The sequence below is a fragment of the Gekko japonicus genome, unplaced genomic scaffold (genome assembly GCF_001447785.1).
Source record: "Gekko japonicus isolate JY-2015 unplaced genomic scaffold, Gekko_japonicus_V1.1 scaffold1198, whole genome shotgun sequence".
In the NCBI taxonomy this organism is placed as follows: Eukaryota; Metazoa; Chordata; class Lepidosauria; order Squamata; family Gekkonidae; genus Gekko; species Gekko japonicus.
The window spans coordinates 302,948-324,988 of NW_015170924.1; the positions used below are offsets into that span (position 1 = coordinate 302,948).

General features: G+C 53.9%; 1 protein-coding gene and 1 non-coding gene across 2 annotated transcripts in view; both read left to right on the forward strand.

The window, feature by feature from the left end:
- Window positions 1-22,041, forward strand: part of PLEKHG2 (pleckstrin homology and RhoGEF domain containing G2) — an 81,480-nt gene that overhangs the window by 49,572 nt on the left and 9,867 nt on the right. Inside the window, exons 12-18 of the mRNA XM_015418784.1 lie at window positions 3,228-3,273; window positions 3,401-3,496; window positions 4,884-4,985; window positions 6,988-7,026; window positions 12,870-12,886; window positions 15,803-16,078; window positions 19,946-21,449. Coding sequence (XP_015274270.1) covers window positions 3,228-3,273; window positions 3,401-3,496; window positions 4,884-4,985; window positions 6,988-7,026; window positions 12,870-12,886; window positions 15,803-16,078; window positions 19,946-21,449 — 2,080 coding nt within the window. The remainder of the gene's footprint in view (window positions 1-3,227; window positions 3,274-3,400; window positions 3,497-4,883; window positions 4,986-6,987; window positions 7,027-12,869; window positions 12,887-15,802; window positions 16,079-19,945; window positions 21,450-22,041) is intronic.
- On the forward strand, window positions 9,896-9,967 carry TRNAD-GUC. Its single transcript has one exon. It is a non-coding gene; the product is annotated as a tRNA-Asp (tRNA).

Consider the following 22,041-nt stretch of genomic DNA (forward strand, 5'->3'; position numbering starts at 1 on the left):
CCCCCCCCCCCCCCAATAGCTAGCAATCCAAAACAGTCCAGCGGAGCCTGAGCGGTGGGTGTTGCCTTCTGACACACTTCCGGTGACGTCAGGGGGTGTGGCATATGCAAATAAGTTATGCTAATGAGCTCCTGCACCTCTTTTTCTATGCAATGACCCCTGTGTATGCTTAAGGTAGATCTGTTTTGCGCTCTTTATTTTTCTTTTTTAAATTTTTTTCTATACTATTATACAAATATTGTGTCAAGGATTAACAAACATCGGTTCACCCAAACAGTATATGGAAGAGCAGGTTTACACTCCGTTCAAACACGCAAACCGCTTCTTGTCAGTTTCACAAGCACTCGTCCCAGGGGACTCTAGTCATTCACCCTTATCGAATAGAATCCTTTCCCAAGGACAGTGATGTACATACAAGACATAAGGCGCAATGAATTCCCTTTGTGAGTATAGAACTCTTAAAATGGCTGCAGTTTTCTAGGGTCCCATCGGAACCCTTGCGGCAAACATAGTAACCTGCCTAGGAGAACATGTTTCTCAAGTTCCAGAGGCAGAGGCTGGAGATTTCCTGGGAGTACCACCAGTGTTCCCTCTAAGCTGAGTTAGTGTGAGCCAGCTCACAGTTTTTTACCCTCCGGCTCACACGTTTTTTTTCTTAGCTCAGGAAGGAGGGCTCCAGAGCAAACTAATTTATGCAGGAGCCAAATCGCTCGCTCACGACTTTAATGCCAGCAGCTCACAAAGTAAAATCTTTGCTCACCAGACTCCACAGCTTAGAGGGAACACCGATCTCCCGGCCGCAGGGAATCAGTTCCCCTGGAGAAAATGGCTGCTTTTGAAGGTGGGCTGTATGTCACTAGACCCCACTGAAGCCCCTCCCCTCCCCAAGCCCCGCCCTCTTCAGGCTCCACCCCCAAAATCTCCAGGCATTCCCAGACCCAGAGCTGGCGACCCTAGAGCGACATCTAGTTTTACCTCCTCTTCGGAGAAGGTTCGATTCTGTCCGTGACTCGGGAGGAGAGTGGTCGTGCTGTCCAAACAGCGACGAGCCTTGGCATTAATTTTTCCACGAAAACAAGGACATCCGAGATGGCTACTGGTTTCACCTTTTGGGGTGCCCGCAGATTAGGGCTGCCTTGACCTGGACGGCCGAAGCTAGCTCGGAGTCCTCAGATCTCGGAACCAAAGCAGGGTCAGCCCTGGTTAGTACTTGGGTAGGAGACCACCGAGGAAGTCCACGGTTGCTGTGCGGAGGCAGGCGATGGCGAACCTGTGAATGTCTCTCGCCTTGACCTGGATGGGCCCAGGCCAGCTTGGACTCCTCAGATCTCAGAAGCTTGGAAGTTTGTGGTCGCTACGCAGAGGCAGTGTCAGAACCCACAGCTCACCACGAAGCACACGCATTCAGAAACGGTTATACTTTTATGGCAAAGCTACAGATGCAGATAAATAGGTACCCCTTTGGTGGGAAGGGAACAGCGTCCCGTGCGCCTCGGTGTTTAGTCATGCCGGCCACGTGACCACGGAAATGTCTTCGGACAGCGCTGGCTCTTCGGCTTGGAAATGGAGATGAGCGCCGCAACCCTAGAGTCGGACTCGACTGGCTTTCAAGCAAGGGAAACCTTTACCTTTACCTATAGATGCAGTAACACAGGCACTGTTAAGAATGGCCACAGCCAGTACAGCAGAATAGGATATAGGGTATAGGGTATTTGTATGCACCCCCACACACCCCATGGCATTGGCCAATTAGGCACCCTCCCGCACGCGGGATAAGCCAGGCAACCGTTAGGTGGCTAAAGCTGGGAACCCGGAGTCTCTCACGGTACATAGGAGCTTCTCCAGACAACACAACCTCCTCCTGCACATCTGTCGAGATCAGCGTTTCAGCAAAGGCAGAACAGCCGGGATAGGCATGCAAGAGCCCTTAACAAGACACAAAAGGAACTCCCCAACCCCCATGGCAGCATAGCTGACAGGCAGGCGATGGCAAAGGTCTCTTGACCTGACCTGGATGGCCCAGGCTCACCTGACCTCATCAGATATGGGAAGCTAAGCAGGGTCGGCCCTGGTGGGTACTTGGACGGGAGACCACCGAGGAAGGCCAGGGTTGCTACGCAGAGGCAGGCGATGGCCAACCACCTCTGAACGTCTGTTGCCTTCACCTGGATGGCCCAGGGTACCTCACTCTTGTCAGAGCTCAGATGCTAAGCAGGGTCGGCTTTGTTTAGTCCTTGGATGGGAGACCACCAAGGAAGTCCGGGGTTGCTATGCAGAGGCAGGCCATGGCGAACCACCTCTGAACGTCTGTTGCCTTCACCTGGATGGCCCAGGGTACCTCACTCTTGTCAGAGCCCAGATGCTAAGCAGGGTCGGCTTTGTTTAGTCCTTGGATGGGAGACCACCAAGGAAGTCCGGGGTCGCCACGCAGAGGCAGGCGATGGCCAACCCACCTCCGAACGTCGCTTGCCCTGAAACCCCACGGGGCCAGCATAAGGGAGCCGTGACTCGACGGCACTTTCCACCACCAAACCCGTGCTGACGCGACACCTGAACGCACCACCGATACCACTTTATTTTTTAATACGGACGACACCGACGATGCATGTAGATGGATCCTGTGGCCGGAGCGAAGCCCTCGCAGAGCCCCCAGATGTTCGCAGGAGTGCCAAAATTGGGGGGTTACTCCTGTGCATGCAGGGCCGGTAGCCAGGTTGTTGGGTTTTTTTTACTTTGGGTGGCATTTAAATAAGTTGGGGGCAGTGTTCCCTCTAAGCTGAGTTAGGGTGAGCCAGCTCACAGTTTTTTAGCCTCCAGCTCACACATTTTTGTCTCCGCTCAGGAAGGAGGGCTCCGGAGCAGACTAATTTATGCAGTAGCCAAATCGCTCGCTCACAACTTTAATGCCGGTAGCTCACAGAGTAGAGTTTTTGCTCACAAGACTCCACAGCTTAGAGGGACCATTGGTTGGGGGCACCCCCCCCACACACACACACACACAGGCTGTGTCAGGAGTGACGAGAGAGTAAAAGGTTTTAAAAAGCGATGAGAGAGAGAGAGAGAGAGAAGTCGGGAGGCCGGGGTGGGAAGTCGGGGGGGGGCAGCCCCAAGATGCCCTACTGTAGCTACGGGCCTGTGTCTTGTTGAAGACGCAACTGGGTTCCCTCCTAGAACCGGCTCCCAGGCGGCTGATCTGACCCTCTGCCTTCTCTTTCTTTCCGACACAGGCAAAGCAAGTCCTGCTGGAGAACAGCTTCCAGAGGAAGTGTTTTAGTGTCTTCCCTCCCCTTCCCCTCTCTTTCCAGAGATATCGGGGCTCGGCCCCACAGCGTACTTCTCCAGCACTCAGTCTGAGCTCTGTGCGTTCTTTCGGGCCATCCCGTTCCCCCCTTCGCTGCAGATTCCCCAGAGATCTTCGCGGACACGCCGAGGAAGCCGCTGCCTTCCCCTCGGCCGGACGAGTCCAAGGGCTGCACCCGCGGCAGGCGGCAGTCAGGTGAGAGAGGCGGGGCGAGCTGTAAGGAGGCGCCGCCGCCAGAAGCGCTTTGAAAAGACTTCAGAGCATCGGGCCGACGGCGGAACTCACCGCCACAAGCAGTGCTCCCTCTAAGCTGAGTCGGTGCGAGCCAGCTCGCAGTTTTTTACCCTCCAGCTCACATATTTTTGACTCAGCTCAGGAAGGAGGGCTCCAGAGCAAACTGATTTCATGCAGCAGCCAAATCGCGCGCTCACAGCTTTAGTGCCAGGAGCTCACAGAGTAGGATTTTTGCTCACAAGGCTCCGCAGCTTAGAGGGAGCATTAGACCACAAGACGTGCTAGTGACCGCTGGTACCGATGGCTTTCAAAATGGACGGGACAGAACTGAGCGGGTTAGGGTTCCTGAAACTGTGCTGCGGTCTGTGCGAAGCCAGCTAGGCATGCCGAGTCTGCGCGCCAGAGAGCCACAGATGTTGTGTGATATCGGATCGCTAACGAAGGATATGATAACAAAGAGGTGATAGGATCACCATCTTCAAGTCCTTGAAGGGCTGTCATCTAGTAGATGGTGCGGAGTTGTTTTCTTTTGCCCCAGAAGGTCGGACCAGAACCAACAAGTCGAAATTAAATCCGAAGAGTTTTCGGCTAAATATTAGGAAGGACTTCCTGACCATTAGAACGGTTCCTCAGTGGAACAGGCTTCCTCGGGAGGTGGTGGTAGGCTCTCCTTCTTCGGAGGTTTCCAAGCAGAGGCTAGATGGCCATCTGACAGCAATGCTGATTGTGTGAACTTCGGCAGATCACGAGAGGGAGGGCAGGAAGGGTTGCCTCAGTGCTTAGTTCTCGTGGCCCTTTCTTACACGCCCAGGGAAATGCCGGTTGCCACTTTGGGGTCAGGCAGCCATTTTCCTCCAGACCGGTTTGGCCAGGGATCCTGGAGGATTTTTACCATCTTCTGGGCGTGGAACAGCAGTCACTGGGGGTGTGTGTGTGTGGGAGAGGTAGTTGTGAAATTCCTGCATTGTGCAGGGGGTAGGACTAGATGACCCTGGAGGTCCCTTCCAACTCTGTGATTCCATGTAAAGCTGCTTGCAGCACGGTTTACACGAGAACAGTGCAGATTTGAATGTGGGGCCTCACCAGCATCACATTTAAATCAGACTGTGTGTAAACTGGGGGAAAGAGGAAATTATGGAAGCACAGAGAATCTCCCTGCTCGCCTGATGGAACCCGCTGTTCGCCCCAGGAGACTAGGCCGATGCTAGATAGATAAGTCCGGGCTTCCTCTTAGTGGCCAAGTTGGCCTGCCCAAGTGTCGCCATCAAGCCAGAGCAAAAGCGATGGCTCAGCGGTGCCGTGAGCATGACCTTCTAGGCACAACGGCGCTCTCCCTTTCTTCTTCCAGAGCCGCCCGAATACATGTATAGTCCCGAGAGAGCTCGGCGTAGCTGCCCCATCCTTCTGCTGGAGAAGAGTGGATCCTATCGCCGTGGGCGCAGGCAATCGGGTGAGGGTGTGCTGGAAGGGCATGTGGGGAAGGGTGTGGCGGCAAGTATGGGCCCAGGGCATTACCAGACGGTGACGGCTCGTGACTGAAATCCTTGGGAATTTCCGGATGGTGCTAGTTGCTCTGCAGAGTGCCACTAGAGGGCAGTGTGCCATCAGGAAATCATTGGTCTCCCTGGACGCAAGCTGGGAAATGAGTTTTCTTTCCTTTCTTTCCTTCTCTCTATCTTTCTTTCTTTCTGCCTGCCTCTCTCTCTTTCTTTCTCTTTTTATCTTCTCTCTCTCTGTTTCTTTCTTAAAAAGGGATCTTTCTCTCTCTACCTTTCTCTTTCTCTCTGTCTTCTTTCTCTTTCGCTTTCTCTCTCCTTCCTTTCTTCTTTCCTTCCTCTTTAAAAGGGATATCTCTCTCTCTCTCTCCTCTCTCTCTCTCTCTCTGCCTGCCTGCACCAGTTTGGTGTGGTGGTGAAGTGCACGGACCCTAATCTGAGAGAACCGAGTTTGATTCCCCACTTCTCCACTTGCAGCTGGTTGGATGACCCTGGGCAGGCCGTAGTTCCGTCAGAGCTGTCCCTGAAAAAGAGCAGTTTCTGTCAGAGCTCTCTCAGCCCCACCTCCCTCACGGGGTGTCTGTTGTGGGGAGGGGAAGGGAAGGGAGTTTGTCAGCCACTCTGAGACTCCGAGTGAAGGATGGGGTATAAATCCAAACTGTTCCTTCTCCTCCTCCTCCTCTTCTTTCTCTTTCTCTCTCTCTCTTTTCTTTCTCTCTTTCTCTTTCATTCTTTTGGATCTCTCTATCTTTCTGTCTTTCTGTCTGCCTCTCTCTCTCTCTTGGATCTCTCTTTCTATCTTTCTGTCTTTCTGTCTGCCTCTCTCTCTCTCTTTCTCTTTTTATCTTCTCTCTCTTTCTTTCTGTCTGCCTCTCTCTCTCTCTCTTTTTATCTTCTCTCTCTTTCTTAAAAAGAGATCTCTCTCTCTCTGCCTTTCTCTTTCTATCTTCTTTCTCTTTCGCTTTCTCTCTCTTTCTCTCTCCTTCCTTCCTTCCTTTCTCTTAAAAAGGAATCTCTCTCTTTCTTTCTGTCATTCTCTCTCTCTCTCTTTCTTCTCTCTATCCCTCCTTCCTTCCATAGTTCTGTCAGAGCTGTTCTTGAAAAAGAGCAGTTTCTGTCAGAGCTCTCTCAGCCCCACCTACCTCACAGGCAGTGTTCCCTCTAAGCTGAGTTAGTGTGAGCCAGGTCACAGTTTTTTAGCCTCTGGCTCATACATTTTCTTATTGGCTCAGGAAGGATGGCTCCAGAGCAAAGTAATTGATGCCATAGCCAAATTGCTCACTCACAACTTTAATGCCAGTAGCTCACAAAGCAGAATTTTTGCTCACAAGGCTCCACAGCTTAGAGGGAGCATTGCTCACAGGGTGTCTATTGTGGGGAAGGGAAGGGAAGGGAAAGGAGTTTGTAAGCCGCTCTGAGAATCCTTTGGGAAGTGAAGGGCGGGGTATGAATCCAATCTCCTCCTCCTCTTCCTCCTCCTCTCTTTCTTTCTTTCTTTCTTTCTTTCTTTCTTTCTTTCTTTCTTTCTTTCTTTCTTTCTTTCTTTCTTTCTTTCTTTCTTGACTTCATTTATACCCCCACCTTTCTCTCCAATGGGGACCCAAGATAGCTTACCTAATTCCCCTCTCCTCCATTTAATCCTCACCACAACAACCCTGTGAGGGAGGTTAGGCTACGAGTGTGCCACTGGCCCGAGGTCATCCGGCGAACTTCCACGGCACGAGTGGGGGATTCGAGCCTGGTTCTCCCGGATCCTGTTCCAACACTCCCAGCCCCTCCGCCATACTCCAGACCAAGGCCAGTAATCTAAATGTATTCCCCGCCTGCTCAACAATACTCGTTGCGACTCAGCAAGAGCCCGCTTGGTCCTAAAGTGACTCTACCTTATCCTCCATCTCCCCCCCGCCTCTCAATTGACATTTCTCTCTCTCTCTCTCTGTTCTTCTCCCTCCCCAGAACCAGCGAAGGAGTCCGGAGGATCGTTTCATCGAGCGAGTAAGTTCTTCCTTCCCTTAACGCTGTGCCCATTTGGGATTTGGGTTCGGACCTCCTCGGCCTCAGTCCCCTCCCCCACCTGTCGAAGAAGAAGACTGAAGGCCCTACCTTGCAGTGTCGTCGTGAAGCAGCGCCTGACGCCTCCCGCCCTTTCCTCACAATCCCAAGTGTCGCCGAGATATTTCTGAGGATCACAGACCCTTTCCATCCCCCCAGTACTGACATTCGAAATAACGTTCAAATTCAAAATACTGAACAGTATTGACATTCGAAATAACTTTCAAATTCAAAATTCAAATTCAAAATTTCACAAAGTCTTTTCCCGGAAAGAGGGAACTGGGTCTAGGAGACAGGGGTTTTTTCTTTAATTATTAAAAAAGAGAGAATTGGAAGTTTAGGTTCCAGTCCGGCAGCATCCTAGAGACCAACAATATTCTCAGGTCAGAAAGCCGAAGCTTTCTGATAAAGTTATCTGAGGAAGGGACCTTTGAGGCTTGAAAGCTTCTACCCCGCAAAAAGCTGGTTGGCCTCGAAGGTGCCGTTGGATGCAGATCCCATTCTTCTACGGAAGACCGACACGACTCGCGTCTGAAACCGACTTCTAAAAGAGTGAATGTGAGGTGCGCAGAGGGCGAAATGTGCTAGAAGTTATTGGAGGGCCGGCCCCAGCTTATTTTGCAGCCTAGGCGAGGATCCCTTCTGGCGGTCCCCCCCCCCCGTGCGCCCACCATGGCTCGGACCCATTAATTGGATCTGTACCCCGGACCTCCCGTTCCCCTGGCACCCATGCTCTTAACACTCACTTTTGCTTCTGTAACTTTGCCTGCTTTGCACATCTGGCTTCCACCAAGGAAGACTCTGCAAAGTCGCAAACAACCTCTGCTTCTCACTTGCCTTGACAGTTCCTTGCTGGGGTTGCCATAAGTCAGTTGCAACTTGAGTGTCCTTGTGTAATAGCCCCCCTACTTAGATTCTTCTTTGACTCAGCTGAGTGACCCTTCTGTGCCCAGAGGGCTAAGTTCTTTGGTGGAATTGGTGTTTGTATCATCAGAAAGATCATAACATGTTTAAAACTCAGTAGTGTTTGCAGCTGAACCAGAACAGGGTGTGTGTGTGCCAGTTTGGCGCCCCTAAGGGCCGGCGCGCTCTAGGCGAGAGCCTAGTTTGCCTAGTGAGTGAGCCGGCCCTGTATACCCTGCCCTTTATTACCCAAAGGAGTCTCAGAGCAATTTACAATCTCCTTCCCCTTCCCCTTCCCACAACAGGCACCCTGTGAGGTCAGTGGGGCTGAGAGAGCTCTGAGAGAAACTGCTCTTGAGAGAACAGCTCAGAGAGGACTTGTGACTGACCCAAGGTCGCACTAGCAGCTGTACGTGGAGGAGTGGGGAAATCAAACCCAGCTCTCCCAGATTAGAATCTGCGCTCTTAACCACCACACCAAACTGGCTCTCTGTTGTTCATTAAGGAGACGGAAAGGCTTAATCTGACCCAGAGTCAGCCTCAAGACCTCGTTGAAGAATCCCTGAAAGGCGTCAGAATAGTTTGAGGGTAGCCGTGCAGTAGAAGAGCTGGATTCAAGTCCCGTAACGCCTTAGAGATCCACAAAAAAAATTTGGGGGGGCGTAAGTTTTCGGGAGCCCAAGCTCGCTTCGTCAGATACAAGCTGGAGATCCCTAAGTCCTTATATCTCGGTCAGAAGGTGGGAGGGGAGTTACCAGGATGCAAAGGTACAATAGGAAAGGAGCTTGATTTAAAGGTCCCGGGTTCAGTCCCCAGCATCTCCAGTTAAAAAGGGCCACACAGGAGGTGAAGTGAAAGACCTCAGCCTGAGACCCTGGAGAGCTGTAAAGAGGGTCTGTGGCTCAGTGGAAGAGCCTCTGCTTGGCATGCAGAAAGCCCCAGGTTCAATCCCCAACATCTCCAGTTGGAAGAGGGGAAAAGCTGGTGGGCAGAAAACTAGCATCTATAGTGAGATAAGAATCCTTTGTCACTGTTTGGTCCTGGGGGAATCCATTGTTCTAAACTGATGGTTGTTACGGAGCAATTCCCATTTCTATGAAATGTTTCCCACTCCCATGAAAAGTTTTGCGGGATCAGGTATTGTTTGGCCAGAAGTAGATAAAAGAAGGCCAGGGAAAGGGAATCTTCTAGTGGGCCGTCTTCCAGTTCTCTGGCAAACCATCCTCCATCCCCATTTGGCAAGGAAGTGTCTTGTTCAGGGCCACCAAACCAGCCAGTCTTACTTTCTGCTTTTAATGTCTTCCAAATCAAGACTTCGGATCCCATCCAAGACAGAGAGCCAGAGAGCTCCTTAATGACTAACAGATTGATTGTGGCAGACAAAGACTGATGTACGTATTCTCTAAGGCAAGAGGTATAATACCCTCAGCGGGCTGATGGGTCTTGAAGGAGAAGGCGGGACTTCCGGATCAAAAAAGCTTCTGCCACAATCAGTCTGTTAGCCCTTTAAGGCACCGTGAGCCTCTCAGTAGGAAGGAGGAACCAGGGCTCAGTGGCAGAGCCTCTGCTTGGCATGCAGAAGGTCCCAGGTTCAATCCCCGGCATTCCCAGTTAAAGAGGACCAGATGGATCAAGTAGGAGGTGATGTGAAAAAGCTCTGTCTGAAGACCCTGGAGAGCAGCTGCCAGTCTGAGTAGACAATACTGACCTTGGTGGACCGAGGGTCTGGTTCAGTAGAAGGCAGCTTCATGCATGTTCGCATTTGGCGAGGGACTGTGGCTCAGTGGCCAGAGCCTGTGCCTGGCATGCAGAAGGTCCCAGGTTCAGTCCCCAGCATCTCCAGTTCAAAAGGGCCAGGCAGGAGGTGATGGGAAAGACCTCCGCCTGAGACCCTGGAGAGCTGTCAAGAGGGACTGTGGCTCAGGGGTAGAGCCTCTGCCTGTCATGCAGAAGGTCCCGGGTTCAATCCCCGGCATCTCCAGCTAAAAGGGCCGGGCAGGAGGTGATGGGAAATCAATTCAAAAGGGAATTGAATAAGCATATGGAGCAGAGGTCCATCAGTGGCTATTAGCCACAAGGTATAGGTAGGGGCTCTGGGGCAACGGATGCTCTGTCTTCTTGGTGCTTGCGGGGGGGTCAACAGTGGGAGGGCTTCTGGTGTCCTGGCCCCACTGCTGGACCTCCTGATGGCACCTGGTATTTTTGGCCATTGTGTGACAGAGTGTTGGACTGGATGGGCCTTTGGCCTGATCCAACATTGGCGTCTCTTATGTTCTTATGAAAGACCTCCGCCTGAGACCCTGGAGAGCTGTAAAGAGGGGCTGTGGCTCAGTGGAAGAGCCTCTGCCTGGCATGCAGAAGGTCCCAGGTTCAATCCCCAACATCTCCAATTGGAAGAGCCAGGCAGTAGGGGTTGTGAGAGACTTCTCCGCCTGAGGCCCTGGAGAGCCACGAAGAGGGGCCCTGTGTCCGTGGCCAGAGCCTCTGCTTGGCATGCAGGAGTTCCCCGGTTCAATCCCCGGGGCCTCCAGTTAAAAGTATCAGATGGGAGGTGATGGGAAAGACTACAGCCCGGGGCCCTGGAGAGCGGCTGCCGGCCTGAGTAGACAATACTGACCTTGATGGATCGATGGTTTGCTTAAGTATAAGGGAGCTTCGTGTGCGAGTGTGCGTCTCGTTCCGCACTATGGAACATCAGCTCAGGCAATTCCAAACAAAGGAATTTTGTTTGGCTATCCTGGCGAGCCACCGCCCGTCGCAAAAGACGGTGCCCAGCGGAGTTTTCCTGGAGAGCTCACGGGTGCCTTGTGCTGCACAACACCCCCAGCTCGGCCCGCCCGGCACTTCCACCAAAGGGATCTCGGGTCGCTCTGGGAGTCCTGGCCAGAGACAGTTGAGAGGAAACGGGGCTCGTAACCTGGTCTTAATGGAGCTGTTTTTAAGGAGGGTTCTGAAGTGCCCATTAACGCGGCTGCCAAACTCTCCATCGAGGCGATCTGCCAAGAGAACGGGACGCCGTTGCTACTGTTCTGGAGCCCCTTCCCTCGGAGGAAAGGCGGAAGGGTCTGGGACTTGTCAGTGGAGAAAAGAGACGGCTAAGGAGGGGGGGGGGCCTGGGAGAGGTTTATAAAATTATGCACGGGGTGGAGAGAGTTGACAGAGAGACAACTTTCCTCCCTCTCCCAAAAGACTAGCACGGCTAAGGGGGGGGGGACCTGGGAGAGGTTTATAAAATTATGCACGGGGTGGAGAGAGTTGACAGAGAGACAACTTTCCTCCCTCTCCCAAAAGACTAGCACACGAGGGGACCCCGTGAAGTTGATGAGGGGTGGGTCCAGAATGGACGAGAGGAAATCGTTTATTTATTACGCAGAGGGTGATTAAAATGTGGGGTTCGCGGCCAGAAGATATAGTGATGGCCACAGGAATAGACAGCTTGAAAAGGGGGGTTAGATAGATTCATGGAGGATACATCCATCAGGGGCTACTAGCCATGGTGACTGAGGGGAACCTCCACATTCAGAGGCACTAATCCTCTGAATCCCAAGCCAGGAGGCAACTTCAGGGGAAGGCCTCGGCCTCTCTGCCCGGTTGTTGGCCCTCCAGAGGAACTGGCTGGCCCCTGTGGGAGACAGGATGCTGGACTAGAGGGACCATTGGTTTTCATCCAGCAGGGTTCTTCTGATGTTGTCAACAGGGGAAGGCCTCAGTTTCTCTGCCCTGTTGTTGGCTCTCCAGAGGAACTGGTTGGCCACTCTGTGAGACGGGATGCTGGACTACAGTAACCACTGGTCTCATCCAGCAGGGCTCTTCTGTTGTTCTTAGCAGGAGAAGGCCTTGGTCTCTCTGCCCTGTTGCTGGCCCTCCACGGGAACTGGTTGGCCATTCTGTGAGACGGGATGATGGGCTAGATGGACCGCTGGTCTGATCCAGCAGGGCTCTTCTGTTGTTCTTAGCAGGAGAAGGCCTTGGTATCTCTGTTTGGTGTAGTGGTTAAGTGTGTGGACTCTAATCTGGGAGAACCGGGTTTGAGTCCCCACTCTTCCACTTGCACCTGCTGATGTGACCTTGGGTCAGTCACAAGCTCTGGCACAGCTGTCCTTGAAAAAGAGCAGTTTGTGTCAGAGTTCTCTCAGCCCCACCCACCTCACAGGGTGTCTGTTGTGGGGAGGGGGAGGGAAAGGAGTTTGTAAGCCGCTCTGAGACTCCAAGTGAAGGGCGGGGTATAAATCCAATCTCTTCTTCTTGTTCTTCTTCTTCTTCTTCTTCTTCTTCTTCTGCTTCTGCTTCTTCTTCTTCTTCTTCTTCTTCTTCTTCTGCTTCTTCTTCTTCTTCTTCTTCTTCTTCTTCTTCTTCTTCTTCTTCTTCTTCTTCTTCTTCTTCTCTGCCCTGTTGCTGGCCCTCCATGGGACCTGGTTAGCCACTATGTGGGATGGGATGCTAGGCTAGATGGACCACTGGTCTGATCCAGCAGGGCTCGTCTGTTGTTCTTAGCAGAAGAAGGCTTTGGTCTCTCTGCCCTGTTGCTGGCCCTCCATGGGACCTGGTTGGCCACTCTGTGAGACGAGATGCTGGGCTAGATGGACCCTCACTGGTCTGATCCAGCAGGGCTCGTCTGTTGTTCTTAGCAGAAGAAGGCTTTGGTCTCTCTGCCCTGTTGCTGGCCCTCCATGGGACCTGGTTGGCCACTCTGTGAGACGAGATGCTGGGCTAGATGGACCCTCACTGGTCTGATCCAGCAGGGCTCTTCAGACGTTCTTATTTCTGTGGCTAATGCTGTTAGTTTTCTTTTTAAAAAATTAAATCTGGCTGCTTTCTCTCAATCGTTGATTGTAACTTTTCTTCTTTTCTTCTCCTCTCCTCCCTGCTCGGGATGTTCTCAGACATGACTGAGTTAAAGGTAGGTTACCGTCTGTGGACTTGCCCTATTGATGGGGGTGGCAGATGTATTTCCCACAGCAAGACGTCCCCGTCCCCTCACTGACTCTCTTCCCCGCAGCGTCCCAAATGGAATGAGCCAGCGAGAAACATACAATTTTACTAGGGATTATAAACACCGCGGAGGCTCAAGTGGTTAAGACGCTGAACTGCAGGCTGTGGCAGGTCGGTCGTTCAGCAGTTCAAGACCCGAGTAGTGCCGCATGACGGAGCGAGCTCCCGTCTCTAGTTCCAGCTCCTGCCAACCTAGCAGTTCGAAAGCAAGAAATTGCAAGTAGATAAATAGGTACCACTTTGGGGGGAAGGTAAAAGTGTTCCGTGCGCCTTGGTGTTTAGTCATGCCGCCACATGACCACGGAAACGTCTTCGGACAGCGCTGGCTCTTCGGCTTTGAAACGGAGATGAGCACCGCAACCCTAGAGTCGGAGTCGACTGGCTTTCGAGCAAGGGAACCTTTACCTTTATTTATAAAAGCAAAGCAAATAGATAAGATATGCATATAACAGACCAGTGTTCCCACTAAGCTGGGTTAGTGTGAGCTAGCTCACAGTTTTTTAGTCTCCGGCTCACACATTTTTGTCTCCGCTCAGGAAGGAGGGCTCCAGAGCAAACTAATTGATGCGGCAGCCGAAACGCTCACTCACAACTTTAATGCCAGTAGCTCACCAAGTAGAATTTTTGCTCACAAGACTCCATAGTTTAGAGGGAATATTGTAACAGACCAGGAATTTATTTTTAAAAAGCCATTGTAGTTTCAGTAGCTTGAGAGATACTTCTCGGATTTCACTAAAGGCATCAAGAAAAACCATTAAATCTTAATGCCTCGATGCAGGTCTCTAATGGCAACGTCTTAAAACGTTTCCAAGGCGGAATGTGGAAGAATCCAGATTAAGGGTTTACTAGGCGTGGATGAGGTTTGGCTAAGAAGCTGTTTTCCTCAAGGGGCCCTCTTGGGAGACGACCCCCCGGGCGTGAGAGTGGACGAGGGGTCCCCAACGTTTTGGAGCCCGCACACGCCTGTGAATTTCTGACAGAGCATGGTGGGCGCAACCACAAAATGGCTGCTGCGTAGGTTGCCAGGTCCCTACCTGCGTTTGGCAGGGGGACGGAGCCTCTTCATCGAGATCTTCGGGAGCACATGCCACAATGACATCACCCGGAAGTGACGTCATCGCTCTGGGCACGTCGCCAGGGTTACGCTCTAGCATTCGGCCAGAAACTCTATGGTACCATAGAGTTTTTAGGCTGAGTGCTAGAGCATCCCCCCGGCGACGTGCTGGGAGCGATCCCGGCACTTTTTGGGAGGGGTTCCCCCCACCGTCCGGATCTGGACCGGCGGATTGGGGTCCCTAAAGCAGGCAACCCACCCACCCCCCGGGAAATGGCAAGCCTAAAAAATGGCTGCCACAGCTTACCTGCCGTCGCACCGTCAAAATCCTGGCAATTAAATTCCAGCAGAGCCCAAGAGAGGTTTTGCTTCTAGAGTTGACGCCATGAACGCTTTGGGAATTTCTGGGGGGTTTGGATGGTTCGAGGTGGACAAAAATTAGCAGCTGCCACTGTTCGACTGTCCAAGGTAACGCTCCCTCTAAGCTGTGGAGTCTTGTGAGCAAAAATCCTACTTTGTGAGCTGCTGGCATTAAAGTTGTGAGCGAGCGATTTGGCTGCTGCGTAAACTCATTTGCTCCGGAGCTGCCCTTCGTGAGCTAAGACAGAAATGTGAGCCGGAGGCTAAAAAACTGTGAGCTAACTCACACTAACTCAGCTTAGAGGGAACACCAAGGTCGTCATTCCTTTACCAAGAGAGCAAAAATCGATTGTGGATTCTGTTTGAAGTTCTGGAAAGGTACGGTCCAAATGTTCTAATGCCTGGGCCTGGATGTTGTCCCGTAAAGCAACAAAGGTAGGGTTGCCAAATGGGGCCGGGGGGCAAAATTGGGCCCCAGGGGGAACCCCGCCCCCCAAAGCTGCGTCACCAGAGGTGACGCACGACGTACGACACGTTGGGGGGGTGTGGGGGGGGGGGCCCAGATCGTCGGGGGGGGAAACCATATGGTTCCCCCCCGACGATCTTGGCCACGCCCCCAACGTGCTACGTCGTGTGTCACTTCCGGTGACATTCCAATGGCGCGTGTGCGCGCGCGCACACATCCCCAGCCAGCTCCCGGAGCGAGAAGACGCTCCCCCCCGCCGGTGAGTGATTTAGATTTGGCAACCCTAAACAAAGGGAAAGATACTGGGCGTAATGGTGCCCAGTTTGCTTCTTTTAAATCTGTAAAGCACGGGTCCCCAAACGTTTTGACCCTGTGGGCACCTTTGGAATTCTGACACAACACGGTGGGCGTGGCCACAAAACGGCTGCCACAAAATGGCCGTTGCAGGAGGTGGGGCCGGCCACAAAATGGCCACCAGAGATGCTTGTGTTGTGCTGCCAGCTGCTGCCAAAGCAACTTTTTAATAGATCCGAACGGCCAATCAAATCCCCAGTAGCCAATCAGAAGCCTTGCTAGGCAAAGGACCCACATGGGCTCCGGGGAAACTGCCGGAGGGTTCCGTGGCGCCCACGGGCACCCCGTTGGGGATTAGAGTTGCCAGCTCTGGGTTGGGAAAGACGTGGAGATCCTGGGGGCGGAGCCTGAGGAGGGTGGGGTTTGGGGCGGGGAGGGTCTTCAAGGGGATGCAGCGCCCACAGAGCCCACCTTTCAAGGCAGCCATTTTCTCCGGGTAAACTGATCTCCGTCACCCGGAGTTCTCCAGCCACCGCCTGGAGGATGGCAAGCCCTTGGGGGGATCCCTTCCGTCAAGTCTCGTGTTAGAACCGTTGGCCTCACAAGGCCCACCTGATACTCGTTTGTGATGCCACGTTCTCTCTGTGCAGCACGCCGACAGCGACGGAGAGCTCTTCCCGGCCGCCGAGCCCGGCCGCCCCTCCGGGAGTCCCTGCACTCTGGCATCCAGCGTGATGGAGGCTGAGCCGGGGGATTCGGACCCGGAGGAAGGAGAGGGGGAGTTCTCTCTCCCCGAAGAGCCCGTCCCTGCCAACCTGTCCATCACAGAGGAGATCCTGGAGCTGCTAAGCCAGCGGGGCCTGGACAAGGAATCGGGGACTCTTCTGGGACCGGCGAACCTGGAGGTGTCCAGCGCGGGTGCACAGGTAACCAAGGAGGTGGAGCCTCCGGATTTTCCTTCCAAGCTTTGGGAGCAGGTCGTCTGGAGACAGGTTACAGGTCCTGGGAGAACTCCGGGCCGTACCTGGAGGCCGGCAACCCTGTCCTGTACCACTGCTAAGATTTGTGCACCAGTTTGGTGTAGTGGTTAAGAGCGGTGGACTCTAATCTGGAGAACCGGGTTTGATTCCCCACTCCTCCACATGAAGCCAGCTGGGTGACCTTGGGTCAGTCACAAGTTCTCCCAGAGCTGTTCTCCCAAGAGCAGTTCTCAGAGCTCTCTCAGCCCCAGTCTGCCTCACGGGGTGTCTGTTGTGGGGAGGGGAAGGGAAGGCGACTGTAAGCCGCTCTGAGACTCCTTCGGGTAGTGAAAAGCAGGGCATAGAAACCAACTCTTCGCCTTCTTGTGCTGCTAAACAAAAGGCATATTTGTTCACCCAACAAAGGTTTCAAATGTGGCATTCGCTGCCAGACGGTGTAGTGATGGCCACAGGAATAAACAGCTTTGGAAGGGGATTTGAGAGATTCATGGAGGATAAGTCTATCAATGGCTACTAGCCATGGTGGTGACTGAGACGAACCTCCACATTCAGAGGCACTAAACCTCTGAATCCCAGTGCCAGGAGGAGGCAACATTGGGGGAAAGCCTCGGCCTCTCTGCCCTATTGTTGGCTTTCCAGAGGAAATGGTTGGCCACCGTGTGAGATGGGATGCTGGACTAAATGGGCCACTGGTCTGATCCAGCAGGGCTCTTCTGATGTTCTTATCAGGGGAAGGCCTCGGCCTCTCTGCCCTGTTGTTGGCTGTACAGAGGAACAGGTTGGCCACTGTGTGAGACGGGATGCTGGGCTAGAGGGACCCTCACTGGTCTGATCCAACAGGGCTCTTCTGATGTTCTTATGTTCTTAATTGTCTATCCTCAATATACTTGAACCAAGGGACGAGCCCTAGATAATTTCGCTACCCCCTAATGGCCACTTTGGGCTACCAGCCACCTCTGGCTGCGAATCTATCCAGCTGTTTTCCTAAAGCCATTTACGCCAGCTGTTCTCCAAAGCTCATGGGGCAATGAGTCCCGCAGTCTCTAAAGGAACGGAGCAGTCGCTTCTCCCGTCGCCGGCAGCTAGGCACCTACTCCCCAACTTAGGGTCAGATATGATTTGGGTCCCTAGGTGTGCAGGAACTGGCTGTGGTGGCTTAGCGGACAGGAATTCTGTGCACGCTCAGGGGCACTTTTATTTGATATCTGTTTCTTTATAGAAAAGGTGAGGCTGAAGACTGGAGAGGAGGGTTATGAATAACTATGCTTGCGGTGGGGGGACGGGTAGGAAAAGCCCAGAACCCAATAAAATACAGAAACAGCTTACACGGAGCGTGGCCTGAACACCCGCTGGTAGCTTTCTACATCGTTTCGGTTGCATTTGGTTGTATTCGGTTGCATTCGGTTGCAAAGATCTCTTTGACTCTTGCTAAAAAGGAAACGGGATCTTTGGGGAAAAGAAAAACAAAACTGGATCCAAAATATCACCCGGGTGTGGAGTGCCAGCAACTCTTCGGCATCACTTCAAACCATCGTTTATATCCCCTGACTCTGGTCGCTGGGACCATCCGGATGTGGGCACTTCCACTGACCACGGTTAGCTAGGAAAGCCCCCAGTAGGACCTGAAATTCTGGGTTGGTTCATTAACCATGTTTAGCGTTGACCAGTGTTCCCTCTAAGCAGAGTTAGTCTGAGCTAGCTCACAGTTTTTTAGCCTCCGGCTCGCACATTTTTGTCTTCGCTCAGGAAGGAGGGCTCCAGAGCAAACTAATTTCTGCATTTGCCAAATCGTTCACTCACAACTTTAATGCCAGTAGCTCAGAAAGTAGAATTTTTGCTCACAAGACTCCACAGCTTAGAGGGAACATTGGCGTTGACTGTGGTTTTATCTGAGTCGCGGCATCCTGGTTTATTATTAGTAAAGGTAAAAGGTAAAGGTTTCCCTTGCTCGAAAGCCAGTCGAATCCGACTCTAGGGATGCGGTGCTCGTCTCCATTTCCAATCCAAAGAGCCAGCGCTGTCCGAAGACGTTTCCGTGGTCATGTGACCAGCATGACTAAACACCTAGGCTCACGGAACGCTGTTACCTTCCCACCAAAGCGGTACCTATTTATCTACTTGCAATTTCTTACTTTCGAACTGCTCGGTTGGCAGGAGCTGGGGCCGGAGACGGGAGCTCACTCGGCACTCGGGTCTCAAACTGCCGAACTACCGACCTTCTGGTCTGCAGTTCAGCCTCCTCTTAACCACTTGACCCACCGCAGCCCTTATTATTAGTACTATTCTGTAATCCAGCCTCCTCTGTGTTGCTGGCCAGGAAGCCAGCAGGATCTTTGCGAAGGAGGCCGGGGGAACCAGCAAAGGCGATGGCTCCAGCTTTTGTTGAGGCAAACCATCATCTGCGGGCCAAATCCGGGGTTTGCAAACAGACCATAGTTAAAACAGCCCCAAAGCTAACAACTTCTTGCTCAGGGAGGGAGGGGAATGTTTTTCTCGGGGGGCCTGCCTGCTATTCTATGTCGGTGCGGTACTGCCATGCCGTGCTCATACCCACTACCCGCGTCCCCTCCCCTTTCCCCCTCCTCCTCTCATGCTGCTTCTGGCATGATCCCGGGGGGGAGACGGCTGGCCATCCCAGCGTGCCCGGGTCTGTGGGGAGAGCTACACATGGGGGGGCTGAGGAGAGCTAGGGAACAGAAGGGAGGGGCGGCGGCAGGCGTCATTTCCTGCAGGAGCGCACGGGAGTGGAGCTCCGGCAGTAAAGAGCCCAGGGGGCGGGCACATGCAGCAATCCCCACCCCCTGCTCCCAGCAGCCCTCAGTCAGAGCAAGAAGCAGCCAGGTAAGTTGCAGAGCCGCCCCCCCCCGGGCCCAAAACAGTCCAGTGGCACCTTTAAGACCAAGTTTTATTCAGGTACAAGCTCTCCCTCCTCTGCGAGGACAGATCTGCACATTCCTCCCCCCCCCAAATAGCTAGCAATCCAGAACAGTCCAGTGGCGCCTGAGCGGTGGGTGTTGCCTTCTGACACACGTCCGGTGACGTCAGGGGGTGTGGCATATGCAAATGAGTTATGTTAATGAGTTGTGCTAATGAGCTCCTGCACCTCTTTTTCCATGACATGACCCCTGGGCGGCGGGCAGACCTCTCCGGACAGTGGCTGCAGGAGGGGGTGAGCGAAGGGCCGCGGAGGGGCTGGCTGAGCGGCTCGCAAACTGGCCGCCTCCCTATCCCCGCAGCCCTGCGGGCTGGACTCCTTCCCAGGTCATGAGACCAAGCCTTTAAAGGGCTGGTTCCTGGCAAAGAAGGGAGCTCGCGCCGCCCTCTCTCCTCGAATCCGAAGGCCCCCCCCTTTTTAATGGCGATTCAGTTTAGATCCCGATTGTTCCCCCTTTGGGTGTCTGCACCCTGAGCCGGCACCGTTTACTCGGGAGTCAGTCGATCCTCCGCCGAGTTCCGTGAGGCCGGCTCCCAAGGAAGACGCCCACAGTCCGTCAGATGCAGAGTATTCCCAAAGGCTCCCCTCCCGCCTGCTCCAACTCAGGGGACCAACCCTAAGCCCAGGCCGGCCCAGGTGAAGCCCTGCTGGTTTCCCAGGGAGGGAGTCTGCCGATGCCTAGCCGCCCTCTGCTCTTCTGCGTGTTAAATGATTGGAGGCGAGGGGGGACGGGGGAAGGAGGGGGAGCCGAGGCTCAGGGGAGGGGCCCATAAAAATGGTGGGCCGTGGGCCCCGCGGTAGCTACGGGCCTGGGTTAAAACAAAGCATGCTTTCGTGTGATGTCTGAAGCAAGCCTCTGTGTCTTTGCCTTTGCGTAGGATCAACCCCTCCAGAACGATGCCCTGGAAGAACTGGAGGAGGAGGAGGAGAAGGAGCCGGACGCCCAGGAAGGTGTGCCCTTCGAGCCCCTCGGCGCCCCGTCCCAAAGCGACTCCCTCCAGGAACGGGCCCCTCCGGTGCTCGGCCACTCCTTCGCCAGCGACTCCTCTGAAGGAGAGGAGGAGCAGCAGCGGGATGAGGAGAACGGCCCGTCTCCCCTTCACGTCTTGGAGGAGCTGGCCTCAGAAGAAGTCTGCAGCAAGCCGGAAGATGCCGACGGCGCTGTCTTCTCCGAGCAGGAGGCAATGGACGGGGAGCACCCGCCACAGGGGGGTGGAGACGGAGCCAACCGGCCGACCCCGTGCCCCCAGAGCTCATCGGTTGGCTTGGACAAAGAGGAGAAAGGGGCCAAGCGAGAGTCTACACTAAGCAAAGACGACTGGCTGCTGATCGAGAAGATCAAGAGTTATTACGAGGGAGCAGAGGCACTGACGAAGGCGCCCGGACCGGGCAAGAAAGAGTGCACCCCTGCTGTGCCCACCGGCGTGGTGCGGGAGTCCGTCCTTCGATTCAACAGCATCTTAAGCCAAAATGATGCCCAGGATGGCAGAGTGGGCAGGGCCAAATCCCGGAAGCCCCGCCCACCCCCCAGCGCCTCCAATCATGATCATTCCGTCAGGAGCAGGAGCCAATCATGTAGCACACAAATGCCTTCCTGCCACGAGGATTCCGAGGAAGGGCAGAGCCAGCTGGCCCCGAATCTGGAACATTCCAAAAGAGGGCGGAGCCAGTCTGATGGCGCCCAATCACCAGACGGGATGGAGCTTTCCCATAGCAGAGAATCCCCGTTGCTGCATAGCGGCGGTAAGAATTCCGAGGAGGGGCAGAACTCATCTACGGGCATCCGATCGAATGACACCCCTAACGATGCGGGCCAAGAAAGGAACCGTCACAGGTCCAAAAGTGGGAGTGGCTTAGAGGAGGAGGTGGAGCCCGAGTTCAAGTCCTGCGCAGAGATCCGGAAAGCCTGGCAGGAAAAAGAACGCAGCATCCTCGACACCCCGAAGAAAGGTGCCAAAACAGGCAGCAGAGAATTGTATTGCCCCCAAGAGACTCCGGTGTACGTAGAAGCTTTGCGCATTGTGGAGGATTCCGACCTGGAGGACCCCCCATCAGTTCCAAGCAGAAATCCGGAACACGGAACGCACGGCGGAGCGGCCGAGAGGAGGCCGGTGACCGCGGTGGCTGATGGATCTTCCGGCTACCTCCCGTCGCTGGACATCTACGAGAACGGGGACCCGTGTCTCTTGGAGAACTCGGAACGGATCATCAACAAAGTCCATGCCTTGGCTAAGATGTACAGCGAGAAGATCAGCAGAATGAAAGCTCAGAAGAAGGGGCTGGAGGAGCCGAGGGGGCGGCCCGGGGCTCCCCCAAGAAGGGCCGCCGCCAGAAACCTGGCCGGGGTGCAGGACGGGAGGACGGGAGCCAGCATCCCCCACTGTGAGTGAGCCTGGGCGTTTGCAGGGGCCAGTTTGGTGTCATGGTGAAGCGCGCGGACTCTAACCGGGGAGAACCGGGTTGGATTCCCCACGCCTCCGCTTGCAGCTGCTGGATGACCTTGGGCAAGCCGTAGTTCTGACAGAGCTGTTCTCTCAAGGGCAGTCCTCGAAAGAGCTCTCTCAGCCCCACCTGCCTCACCGGGTGTCTGTTGTGGGGAGGGGGAGGGAAAAGGAGTTTGTAAGCCACTCTGAGACTCTGAGCGGAGGGCAGGGTATAAATCCAATCTCTTCTCCTCCTCCTCCTCCTCCTCTCCCATCCAGTCCCTGCTCCCTCCTTCCTGGGAAATCACACTCTGTTGTGGGGAGGGGGAGGGAAAGGCGTTCGTAAGCCGCACTGAGACTCTGAGCGAAGGGCGAGGTATAAATCCAATCTCTTCTTCTCTTCCTCCACATGCACCTGCTGATGTGACCTTGGGTCAGTCACAAGTTCTCTCAGAGCTGTTCTCTCAAGGGCAGTTCTGGAAAGAGCTCTCTCAGGCCTACCTACCTCACAGGGTGTCTGTTGTGGGGAGGGGAAGGGAAAAGGAGTTTGT